This window comes from Chaetodon trifascialis, chromosome 11 (assembly GCF_039877785.1).
Source record: "Chaetodon trifascialis isolate fChaTrf1 chromosome 11, fChaTrf1.hap1, whole genome shotgun sequence".
Classification (NCBI taxonomy): domain Eukaryota; kingdom Metazoa; phylum Chordata; class Actinopteri; order Chaetodontiformes; family Chaetodontidae; genus Chaetodon; species Chaetodon trifascialis.
In genome coordinates, this window is record NC_092066.1 from 19,479,349 (window position 1) to 19,492,339 (window position 12,991).

Below are 12,991 nucleotides of genomic sequence, written 5' to 3' on the forward strand. Positions count from 1 at the left end.
ACACCAAACGCACAAACAGAGCCACACATACCAATGCGCACATTCTGTCTTCTTCTCCTCGCAGTTTCAGATGCCAGCATAATGCGCTGGAGCATGGCGTGTTTGGAGGGTTCATAGTTTTGGGTTCTGGGTCTCAGGGGCTGGGGTGTGAGCAGATCTGGATTGGCCCCTCTCTGCTCTCTCTGTCTCCAAACATTCTTTCATGTTTTTCTACCCGACCAATCCGCCATTTTGCATATTTACTCAGCGTGTTTGGCAGACATGTGCCAGCGAATGGCATTCAAAAACAATTAGCCGCAACTGCGTGAACATGATGGTTGACGTAACTTTTAAATATTTGAGAGGCAGTAGTTGCGCCTTTTCTTAACCTTTTGGTGCATCCTGAAAGCCCTGCATGACAAACAGCACCTTGGAGACTTGAGTATGCGAACATAAAGCTTTCTCTGTTATTCAGGACTTTCCTCTACCGTCTCTGGCTGCCACTCCTGTCTTTTGATCTCACCTGAATACACCGCGCCTGACAGAAATGTAATAATTCAAAAGCATATGCACAATTCTTTATGTATAAGACTTGCTGGCTTCTGTCTTAGTTTTAGAATATTTACTCAGGATTGATAGCACAAGGAGGAGAGCTTTCAGTCTGGAATAGCTTCTACCAACATTTGGGAAGAACAAAGAAAACATGCCTGTATTATGAGCATGAAAGTGAGTGTGTATGCGAGTACTTCAGCCATGGAAGTACTTCAAGGGAAAAATGTTGAACCAAGCTCAAACTAAGGCTGACATGCTGTCTGTGAGAACACAAAGCAAAAAGGTATGCGAGCTGGAGTCTGTGTATCAGCGGTCCATATGTCTGCGAGAGTGCACGTGCATGAAACTTGCCTGCTGCAGTTTCCTTCTAATTTGATGTGCAGCTTTTGGTCGCACACCATTGATTTCGCACTTCAAGAAATGGTTGATAAATCGTACAGAAACGCGACTCATCACTCACTTTCACATATGTATAAATGTCACACACTTGAGCAAGTGCATGAACAATGCACACACACACACACACACACACACACACACACACACACACACACACACACACACACACACACACACATACACACACACACACACACACACACACACTGAGCAGCAGTAGAAGCAGCATAAGGAGAGCAGACGCGGCCGGCAGAAGGAATTTATCACACTGGTGTACAGACACTGATCACATTTCTTTCATCTATTTCCCCTTCAGTTCTACATCAGGGGACATTCAAACTTCCAGTCACAGTCCCACACTGTTAACAAACTTCCCCTTTCGTGCTTGTCTGACAGCATGATGACAAATCCACGGGGCCAGAGTACAAGATAAAGAATGATTTATCAGCCACAGACATATGCTGTGCAGGTCGGTCAGTGCCAATACTGCAGACATGACAGCTGTCAAACGTGGCTTATGTCAGGTAAATGTGCAGATGTTTGCAGTTTGTCGCTGAAGTGAAAAATGTGTGAAAATGAAAAAGACGCGTAGTGTTAGGGCTGCAACAAATGATACATTTGATAAGCTGGAAAGAGAGTTTTTAAAATGGCTGCTCATAATGATTTTTAAGAGCTCATCAAAATTTTCCGTCAATCAGCTCATCAATGAATCAACTAAGGGACTGTATGAAATCACTGGGGTGGTGAAACAGGACTTTAACCTTATGTTAAAAAACTTTAATCTGAATAACAACTCAATAAAAATGTAAGAAATAAAGAGAGGGAGGTTAAATATAAATTCAGGAAAATAATAAAAGTCAGACTTTCAGCCAAAAGAAAAATGACAACATCCTGCCCCTTTTCCGACCCCTCTAATAATTGTCATATGGGCCCTAATCATTTCCACTTTACACAGTATGCACGCATGTGTGCAAGCTCAACAAAATTAAGACTTGTTTGTGATATTGACAAATTAAAAATAAGGATTGTAATTCATTTGGGGGTCCTTTGAATCACTGAATTGATAATAATTTCTCTTTTTTCAGAAACAATACGACCCTCCCTCTGCTGCGCACATGTACACACATATTGTAACGATAAAACCCGCTGCTACTTTATCAAAACATTATGGGAGTTAACCTTATTTCTGAGCCAAACCAGCACATACTTGAAGCTGCCTGCTGTTGAAGAATTGTGAAAAAAATTCAATGTCGCTAAATAAAGCAAAGAAAGTATTTAACAGTGAGTATTGTCAAAGAATGTGTCACTCTTCACGTTCCATCCGTGTTTTTAGTGAACATATGATGGCAATGCACAACGGGCTAATGTCTCTTATATGAAGTTCACAGACAGGGTACTTATGCAACCATCACAGCAGGGACAGTATACAGAGACAGTATGCCTGGCTGCAGAGGGCCCACTTCTCATGAGAGAGCTGATGATTTCCAGAGAACAGCGGTGTCAGTGATCACATAGTGTGCACCACAGAGTCTCACAGAACCACACTCTGGGATGGATGGCAATGTAAACACCACTTTTTGTTTATTAAAAAGGAAGTAGAGGAGATGTTCAGACTTGTTGTGGAGGGTGTCGGTACAGAGTTTTGCCACTAGGGAGCATCAGGGATTAGATAAAGACAGTTCTCTCTCACTTCATATGCCTGTCCTCTGTGTAGCCTCTACAAGCCTTTTTTAGGTCTGTGTCCATATTTTTGTCTGTATTTTTCGGCCTATATTGACATTTGCGTTATATGTTGACATTAACTGCACAAAGCATCAAGCAGAACTTATAAAAATTGAAAATCCTTTTTCACGCAGTTGAAGCAGACATAATGATTTAATATGATATTCAGCGGGATCATCACACACTTCCACTGGCTGTCCACCCTCATATAAACCACTAGGCTGTTTGCGGATCGGCTGCTTGGCTCTCTGCTGCTTTACATTGCAAATATGCCCGTGTTTACATTTGCTCCACACTGACAATGATCACCATGGGTTACCTTGACTCACAACACAGGTAACCAATCAGAACTCGCAGGGGGGGCAGTTCTCTGGAAAGGAAAAAAAGAAAAGAGAAAAGAGGAAGCAATAACTGAGAAGGGCTGAAGGGAAGAAGAAAAAAAAACCATCACGATCTCTGATCTACAGTCTGTGTGGCACTCTCCTTGGTGAGTGGAAATTTGCAGAAGGACACTGATCCCAGGTCTGTAAGCAGATGAAGGCTCTCTGTTTGGCAAAAGAGATGAGAACAATTTCCGTTTCTCTTCTGGATCCCCCAGGCAGCTGCTGCTCTGCCACATACAGACACAAGCTATAAACACAAGGTAAGCTCAACGTTTCTTATTCTGTTTAACAGGCAAATACATCACACAACACAAGAAAAAACATTCTAGTAAGTCTCTGGGTGGCAACATGTTGCTTGACACATGCTGAAGGGAAAGTGAAAGTATTTTTCAGAGCGTGTGAGTTTCTCAGCATGGCTGTTTGACGCAGTTCAAACTCTCAGCCAGAAGTGTTTATTTAAAATAGCAATGTGCGATTCACTTTGAAAAGCAGCTAAAAGCAGCTAAATCACACACACACACACACACACACACACACACACACACACACACCAGGAAGGTCGTAAAAACAGAGGTGTGTTGTGACCACCTCCAACATTCCCCGATTCCCAATCTCCTCCTCTCTCCATGCACACACACACACACACACACACACACACACACACACACACACACACACACACACACACCATATTTCACTATGTTCATTTAACAAGGCCTGGTTACCCCAAGCAACAAGAGGGGCTTATCAGCTGCTCCCTCACTTGCCATACTGTTATCAGCCTGGCCTAGTTCACACATACACACTCTCTGCCACTTTCTGTCAAACACACCCGCACTCTCTATCTCTGTCGCTGACTCTCTCTCTCTCTCACACACACACACACGCACACGCTCGCAAACGGGGGAATGAATGTTATGGGGGCTTATCAGTGTCCTTAGGGGCCTGGCAGCCACTTCACAGACTCAGATCCCAGTGCTGAGGCCACAGAGACAAACCTATGTGACCGGAGTACTGATGAACACAGGCTCTGTGCTGTTCTGTATAGAAGTGGCAGGCTGCAGGGCACACTCACAATGAACATGTACGCATGGCACAATGGCAGGCAGTGGTGGCTGCCACTCAAAGAAAGAGAAACAGCACAAATGCAGACATTTTGTCAGCGAGCTCTCATCGTCTTCACCTCTATGAAGCACAAAATGCAAGCTGCATTCAGCGTGTGTCGTGCTACGTTTCATTGACACTACAATAAGCATGGCACCTTGCCACGACATACATCCAGAGCCTGATTTACACGGTAGGAAGTGGAACGTAGCTGTGAGTTAATTATGATCGACCTGCACTACAACTTCAAGATGGAAAATAAGAGTAAAAAAAAAAATAAATCAGGTCATGTTAGTTAAAAACATATGTGATTTAGATCAAATATATATCTCCACTAATTATTTTCTCATAAAATGACAAAAAAAAAACCATCACATTTCCCCAGAGCTCAAGCTGAGGTCTGACCAACAATCTTAAACACAAATGTATTCAATTTTATATCATAAAAGACAAAGAAAACCAGTGAATATTCACGTTTAAGAGGCTGAAACCACAGAATTCCTGATTTTTATTTCATTTTTTTGTTTTTTTGCTTTAAAACAATCCTCTTCCTCCTCCTCCTCCTCTGCCCATAATCAAGCTTTGCACACATCACACATAGCATTATTCGTAAAAAGGACTATTTCTCCTCGCTCTCCCTTGAAAATCTCGCACTACTTCGAGAAGTAAACTCTCCTCTGTTTCGCTCACGTCCTACGTAAAATCATTGAGCACCAAACAACTGCTCACATCAGAGGAAGTCGAAAATGAGAAGGCCATTGCTGGCAGAGATGTTGGCAGCGGTCTGGCACAGGAACTCAGGAAGCGGTGCCTCCTAACTGTGCTGTGCTTCCTGTGTGATAACTGACCCAAACATGTTGTGCCTCTATCACACACACACACACACACACACACACACACACACACACACACACACACACACACACACACACACACACACACACACACACATAAAGACAAAGCAGCCGAGACATTCTCCCTCTCCTTGGCAGCTGGGGTATAAAAAACTAGGAACTGTGAGACTTATCAAGACGGTTTCAACCAAACTGAGGATTAATGGGATTAAAATGTAGGCGCTCAATGATTATATTTAATTCCTTGGAAGCGATTTGTTCACAGCAGGATATCTATTGTGCGTGCAAAACCTGAATGCTGACGTGATCTTCGACAGAAAGGAGCTGAAGGTGAGTGCAGGTGTGCCAACAGTGTTTACAACTTGAATTTCAGACAGTTATGAGAGTTAAGCTGCTGTCGAGCAGCAGCAGAGGATATTAAATTCACTGGACGGTTAACTTTAACCTCAGAAACGCTTCAAAATGAAGGGCAGAGGAGCAGGGACGGTCAGGAAAATAGGAGAAAGGACTGGGACCGAGCGATTAAGGGGGAGCACAGAAGAGGAGCTGGCTTTGCAGCTTTATCCTGAAGGTCTCCGTCACAGTCATGTTGTAAGAAATGTGTGTGTAACGCCCCTGAAACCTTGAACATTGTGTAAAGACATGATGTTTCAAGCTCAACGCCAGCTGCCTCCCCCTACTCGTACATATGCTCACACACACACACACACACACACACACACACACACACACACACACACACACACACACACACACACACACACACAGCCCAGGCACACATTGCAGAGCAAACGCTTCCTTCCTGTTGCTGGTTTAGCCTCTTTTAGAAGCATGATAAGAGCAACAGAATGAGATATATGAGCGAGGGAAGCAAACTGTGCTGCTTCCTCTGCCTCTCAGATCACAGTGACCGCACTTCTCTATTTGGACATTTCATTAAAAAAGTCAAACCGGTTACCATCTGATACTGCAGGTGTGCTGCGCTCACTGTGTGTTCAGCTTCTAACGGCTCTCCAACCACCACCAACACACACATGTGCTCTGGTTTCTCTCTGTTCTTCTCTGGCAGGTTCAGTCAGACCACAGGACAGTTTAGCAGCCCCCACTTCCTCACCGAGAGTCAAAGCAGAGCGAGTGAACATGAGTTTCCTGTGACGCCTCTGTGTCTCTGGTCAATTGGTATACTCGCATCACTCTGCCACTGTTGAATTGTGCTGCATGGAACGAGGCCGACCCTCATCCTATGCTGAGGGAAACTGTCTGGCAGATCTGTTGACAGTCAGTCGCTGTTTCTCTGAAGACCTGACCAGGATCCATCTGGACACAAAACCACATCAGACCTGTGCAGTTATTACCAGTCTTCAGAGGAAAGCTGTGATGTTGGTTTCATGCAGTTAAGTTCGTGTGTGGGTTTGGGATATTCAGCCATGCTTCAGCAGTCAGAGCTCATCTTTGACTTTGCCAGCGACCATATTAACATGTCACAGGTAAGTAAATGTTAAGCCGTGATGAATTTCTCTGACGTGAGCTGGCATGTGACGCAGCACGAAATTAGTGAATTTTCTTTGTGTGTGTTGCAGCTGGGGGGTTTCTCAGATTACCCCGCTGTGATTGTGGAGCAGGTACCCCATCCACACCTGCTCTCATATGCAGGTCTAGCGTGTGAACAGTCACATACACAGGAGGATCACCAGCAGCTGCTCAAAGGTCAGCACATACAGAACACACACACACACACACACACACACACACACACACACACACACACACACACACACACACACACGCCATACGACATAACTTTTGTCAGGTTTAATTCAAGTCTTGCAAAATCAAGCCGCACCAGGTACCACAGAAAGCCTGGGCTTGCGCATGCGCAGTCGCGAACTCTCGCACATGGACCACCCTCCGCAAAAATTCAGGAAGTGAAACAAAACATTCCTGGCTTGCGCCTGGGAAGGACAATTAATAAATCATATTAGGATGTAGACGTGGTCAATTCAGGCTACAGCACATATGCTATAGCTTGTTCCTCGCCAGTGCTGGACATTAACAGTAAGTTACATCACTGTATGGGGCTGTTTTTCCGACATTCAGGTTGGAGGGAGCAGTGGCAGTCGGGCACGGCGAGGCTCGGTGAACGTAGCTAACAGTAACTGCAACAAAGCAACCATCGCAGGAAGTTGTGGGCTGTTTATTTCAAAACGACAGCCGTTTCAAGAGAGCGACTGACCCGCTGCGTTTCTTTAAACATGGCGTCTAGTTTCGTTGCTTTTCTCGGCGGCAGAAAGTGTTTGAGGCCACGATAAACAGCTGTTAGCTAGTTCATGTTTTCTAGCTACCCGACAGCCTGCTCACATCACGTGAATAAATGCGCGCAAACGGCGTTGATAAAGATTCGCCTCAAGGACTTAGATTTGCCCAGATGTGATATGAGTAAATGTGTTAAAACAAAGCCTTGCAGTAACGTTAGCTGCTCTTGTTTGTGTGGAGCTAGCAGCTTTGTATCAGCTGTGAAACATGAGGTAGTATATATCTAACTGCACTGAACCGAAGTTTAGTACGTGAAGTTAAAATATAGGTCACTCTTTGCTGTTTGGAGCCAAAGACAAATAACTTATAACACGACTGCTCAATCATCATTAAAGGGTTAGTTCACCCAGACTAGATTAAAAAACAACAACCCCCCCCAAAAAACACCATCTCTGACCTCTGGTGCAGTTACCAGTGGGCACCTGGAAAGATTGTAGAGTACTAAGTTTGAAATGTCTAGTATATCTATTGCCACAATAATCAGTAATGTTTCAGCTACAATAGATCAGCTGCGCTGGACCAGCTGTAACACCTCAACCCCAAATTTTGCTATCGAGATGGTGAAAAAGTAAGCAGAAACGGCAAAATTGATAGTTAAAACTAGTGCATAAATGCATGTCTCACACAATTGCTGCCACTCCGAGTGCAGTGACATGAAAAGGAAAAAAAGCAGAAACACTGACAATTCCTGGGTCACTGTCTTGTATGAATTCACATGTGCAGCAGCAGCAGCAGCAGATCCATCTCAGTTGCACTTCTCTCTTTGGTGAATTACGATGGAACAATTACAGGAAAGCCCATCCCATCTATTGAGGCGATGAGACAATGAAGGGGTACTTGAACGCATCCGTTAGGGCTGTTGGGGCACGTCAGACAAAAAAAGGTTGAGAACCACTGCCTCATGTCTCATAAATGTCTGGCATTTCAGAGACGGTGCTTTGACTTTTATTTGTGTTGCTCACAGCAAGTTTTGGCAACATGGACATCTGTAGTTTTATGTCACATGATTTGTGTACACCAGTATATAATACATTGTCTGGAAAAGCAACCTAGAAAATGTTAATGGATAAAGTAACCACTCAGGCTCATCCAGCAAGTGAAATGCCTGACATATCATAGTGCTTCATCACATTGACGCCCTCCTCCGCCTGCTAAAAATGTTTGTGTATGTTACTCCCTTCTCTGCGGTCTGCAGTGGAGCCATGTGAAAGTGGAGAGGAAGAGACTATGGAGACACTTGTTGCTGCGGACTCGCTTCTCAATATGGACTGTCCTGACAGCCTCTCCCTGGAGCAACACTACTGTAAGCACACACACAGACACACATCTGAGACAAGACCACTCCCATGCACACCAACAGAGTGAAGATGCCCCAGTAAAACCTTGCTGCCTCTCGTTTTTGATGTAGGACATGTGTGACTCTGAGATGTTATTTTTAGACCTGGTGGTCACAGTGCTGTTCTCTTTCATTAAATCTGTTTATGCCCCCTGCAGCCCAGACCTTCTTACCGTCACTGGGTGATGTCATCACTACTCCTGTTACCCAGGTGACCGTGTCGGCAGAGGGGGTTGTGGGAGCTGTCGACCAGTCGCAGTGGCAATCTTTGCACACAAAGAGGCCTGCTGCACAGCTGCAGTCCAAAAAGAGAGGTCAGTCACTTTCTGGGTTATCAGCTGATCTGAAACTAAATTATGGCTTGTGTAATCATATTAAATATCTTGTGAATGACCTGCTTTTATTCTTCATCTATTCAGGGAGAAAACCTCGACATAGAAGAGCAGAGTCGCCCACACCAGACATTGTAGTGAAGAAGGACAAATACAACAAAGGTATTGTCGCACATAACAAAATTATTTAAATCCCCTGAACCTGCACGTCCTTCATTCCAACTGCTGTCAGACGGTTCAACTATAGCATTGTTTTAATGTAGCACTGCGTTTACATACAGTGTGATTTTATGTCTCAACATCATGCTGTTACATCCATGTAATTTTACATATTTTCTTCAATATTACATTATTTTTCTTTTCGTACCAAGCTTATGCATATATGTTTTTTTCTACTGTTACATATATATTCATCTCCTGTGCAATAGTGCACCATGTGCAGAAATTTTTTCTATGTCTCTTTTTATTTTCCTGCTACTATTGCTGCTGCCTTTAATGCCCAAATTTACATGGTGGGGGATTAATAAAGGCATATCTTATGTTATCAGACAAGCACCTCATTACGTCAGTGTGATAATTTTATATGTTGGTGTCATTTCTGAGTAAGTGCCAGAGTCACCTTTACAGAAAGTCGCCACCGCACTCTCACTCATCAGACCTAGTAACATAACCATAACACTCCTCAGAGTAACATATAGGCTGCAGCTGCACGCGGTGCACGCTGCTGACAAGCAGCTGTAATTCTTTACTCAATTCTGATCTCTTATACGCAAAGAAATATCCAGGTGAATAATACCTAACTGAGCTAGTTTGAGCCAAATTTAAGATATTTTCAAAAATTGTTTTCTTCTTGTGTTGTGGAAAAGGTTATTTATATTTTTATGGGAAATGAATGAATGAATGTACCACAAAACAATACAGCATGCAAGCAGTAAGGAATCAAATGTCCATCTTAATGTGTTGTCATTGTGTGCTTGTGTACTGTCAGAGTTTTTAAGATTACAAGTCACTAATTCAGCCTCTGAGAAAGCAGTACACTCTTCTTTCTTGATATCCCAACTTTTTCATTCACCACTGTTCTATTTAGCTCCTGCTAAGTAATGTGTGAGAACATGGCTCATTCTGTCATGCCTCAATGAATTTGTAAGAAGCACTTTCGTAACTGGCTCATGTGTATGACTGAATGACAAAAGGCCATTACTTTGACAGATAGATGAAGACGGGGGTTACAGGGGATCAGTTACTTTTGCAACACAGCTTCTACAAATGTAATTTTCCGTGTTTCCTTGTTTTTCGGCTTCCGTCATGTTTCCTGTGTTTGTTCTGCAGGAGGAAACACGCTGTACCTGTGGCAGTTCCTCATGGAGTTGTTGCAGGATCGACAGGTCTGCCCACGTTACATTAAATGGACTAATCCTCACGCAGGAATCTTCAAGTTGGTCAACTCAAAAGCTGTGGCCAGACTCTGGGGCAAACACAAGAACAAGCCAGATATGAATTATGAGACAATGGGCAGAGCACTCAGGTACACTCCAAAAAGAGAGCTAAGGCTGCTCAAGAGTTTAACCACCACATGGTCATGTCTTTCATTGAGGAAAACGTGTGTAGATGCATGGTTTGCTTTGCTAATGCTGAACCTTTGTGCTCATGTAGGTACTACTACCAGAGAGGCATACTGAATAAGGTTGAAGGCCAGCGTCTCGTCTATCAGTTCACTTCTCTGCCCAAAGACATGATTTATATCACAGATGGAGACGGCACCAAAGAGGAAGAAGATTACGACGACAATAGTGGCAATGATGAGGGTGTGAGTGATGACTCTGATGACAGCACAATACCTTCTAGTGACCAATCGGTGGAGGAGGAAGATTCACACCCACCTCAGAAGAAAACGTCATCCAGCTCTGCCCGAGCCCCAGCTACCCAGAGGGTCAGGTCCACTCCCAGACCGTCAGGCCAGCGGGACACCGTCCTGCGGCCTGCCAGCACCAGCTTGATCCAGGAGCAGCATTTGCCTATTGTGTCCGCTGAGATGCTGCGGACCCTGCAGAACCTGCCTAAGGTCCAGTCCCTGCAGCCTGCGGGTCACGCCTCAGTGTTCAGAACGGCTCAGCTGCTCGGGAGTCTGTGCGAGCGGCAGGCTGCTGAGGTGGCTGTGGACAGTAATGGTGCTCAGGCGATGCCCAATGAAATGTCACACCCAGGACAGAAAAGTTCACATGTGGAGACTCCACAGCTGGTGCCCCTAACAAGCGCTGACCAATAGAAAAGACCAACGGCCAGTCACCCCCAAACACACATGCACACAGACTCCACTGACTCAGGACCAGTTACAGAGCTGCACTTCGCTGTGGCAGTGCATACCAGGGCCAATATTACTCAAGTGTGTAAGCGTGGAAGTATTGATCTATAATTTCTTTGTTTTTTATTTTCTTATTTTTAGACTATATTATCAATTAGTAACAAAAAAAAAAAATTCAAGATCAATGCTTCCTCCCTGACATCTGAGTTGGCAGGAACCAAAATCTCACAGCACTCAACAGGTTACTTTCCAAGAAGAGGCAGACTTTAACAACTCATGTCCTTTATCTCAGCCCTCTGTCCTCTCTGTAGCCATTAACTATACAAAACACCAAAGACAGACATGCACTGGAATCTACTGCCTCTCTGCATCTTCTGCAGACACGCCCTCTGCTTGCACTTCACCTCCAGCGCCATGGAGCCAACGATGTGATCAGCACACTGTGCCTCCTCTTCCGCCTTTACTCTTCCCACTCCGTGGTTTTGTTTTTTTTTACTCTCGCGTGCTGAATCATTCCTCTGCCTTGAAAATGACTTTGCACTAATGTTTACCTCTGCTGTATGTTTCTTCTCTAAGTGCCTGAAGATCTCAGTCCATCCTGTCCCTGCTTCCTCTGTTCCTGGTAACCGCGAGGGAAACATTCCATATTATTATTATTTTTTTATTGTTATTACGTTTGTATTGTGACATGTTGAAAACAAGGGATCACTGTCTGTAGAATAGTAATTTAGCACTGCTGCTGTTTAGTTGATGTATCTACACAGTGGACATTCTTTTTGTTGACAATCACCAGTGAAGTGGTCTTGGAGCCTTTTATTTCGCTACTTTGCCTCCTGTAGAGTCATACTGCTACTCTTTATCCTTTCTGCTATGCACACATTCTGTTTAGTTGTTACACATATATAAATGCATACTGTATATGGACCTCTAAAGCCTTGCTATCTTTATGTGTTGTGTGTTATATACTGTATGTCTGCGAACTCGCTACACTTCGTGCCTTGTTGCCATTCTCTCCCTCAAGTTTGTAAAAAATTCCTTATGCTGCAAAGACCGTACACTCTGTGCAAGGAGAAAAACAGCTGGCTCTTTATGATGAAGTAATGCTACGTTCATTGTTTTCTCTTCAGCTGATCTTAGCTTCACCTCACAAAGCCAGCCCCCTCACTCCAAATGAAAACTGAGCTTGTTTGATTTAGGCTGGCTTCTGTGAGGATAAACGTGGTGTAGGCGATGCTTGTGACTGTGCCTTTGCCCCCAGGGAACCTTATGCAAAACTGTTTTCACTTTATTACTGAGTAAACCATTTATTTGGAATCCCCTCCCTTTGCTTTATCTGGAGGTCTCTTGATACTGTAAGTTTTGTAAGCTTGTAGCAGAGGGAGAGGTGGAGTTTCTGTTGCTTTATTTTGGTGCATTTGCTTTCATTCAGTCCAGAGGTGTTGAAAAGATATATTATATGGAATAAATGTAATTTTGTCATTGTCTGTGTGAATTATCCTCACTCATTTGTTCACCCACATTTAGTTTACCAGCATCAGAGAATATAAGTAACAAAGTACATTTATACAAATTTGAGGTACTTACTTGAGTATTTCCATCTTCTGTGTCCTGCATCTATTTCTTTCTTTTAAAAAAAAAACAAACAAAAAAAAACAGCTTTAGTAACTTTGCAGATTCAGATTAATAATGAAAAAACTTTATTCTTTCCTTTGGGG

At 43.7% G+C, this 12,991-nt stretch overlaps 2 protein-coding genes across 5 annotated transcripts in view; one reads left to right on the forward strand and one right to left on the reverse strand.

Annotated features, from left to right (window-relative positions):
- LOC139338701 (uncharacterized) overlaps window positions 1–12,991 on the reverse strand; it is a 147,855-nt gene that overhangs the window by 20,732 nt on the left and 114,132 nt on the right. The window lies entirely within an intron of this gene.
- LOC139339462 (ETS-related transcription factor Elf-1-like) lies at window positions 3,123–12,905 on the forward strand. 4 transcript variants are annotated; one of them, XM_070975085.1, is made up of 9 exons: window positions 3,123–3,139; window positions 3,251–3,295; window positions 6,063–6,480; window positions 6,574–6,700; window positions 8,502–8,609; window positions 8,801–8,956; window positions 9,062–9,136; window positions 10,304–10,499; window positions 10,628–12,758. In XM_070975085.1, exons 3-9 carry the CDS (start codon window positions 6,382–6,384, stop codon window positions 11,238–11,240), a joined length of 1,374 nt encoding a protein of 457 aa, XP_070831186.1. In that variant the 5' UTR covers window positions 3,123–3,139; window positions 3,251–3,295; window positions 6,063–6,381; the 3' UTR covers window positions 11,241–12,758. The 4 variants fall into 4 exon arrangements, with proteins under 4 accessions (XP_070831186.1, XP_070831188.1, XP_070831187.1 ...); XM_070975087.1 differs by lacking the exons at window positions 3,123–3,139; window positions 3,251–3,295 and adding an exon at window positions 5,130–5,333; XM_070975086.1 differs by lacking the exons at window positions 3,123–3,139; window positions 3,251–3,295 and adding an exon at window positions 5,130–5,323.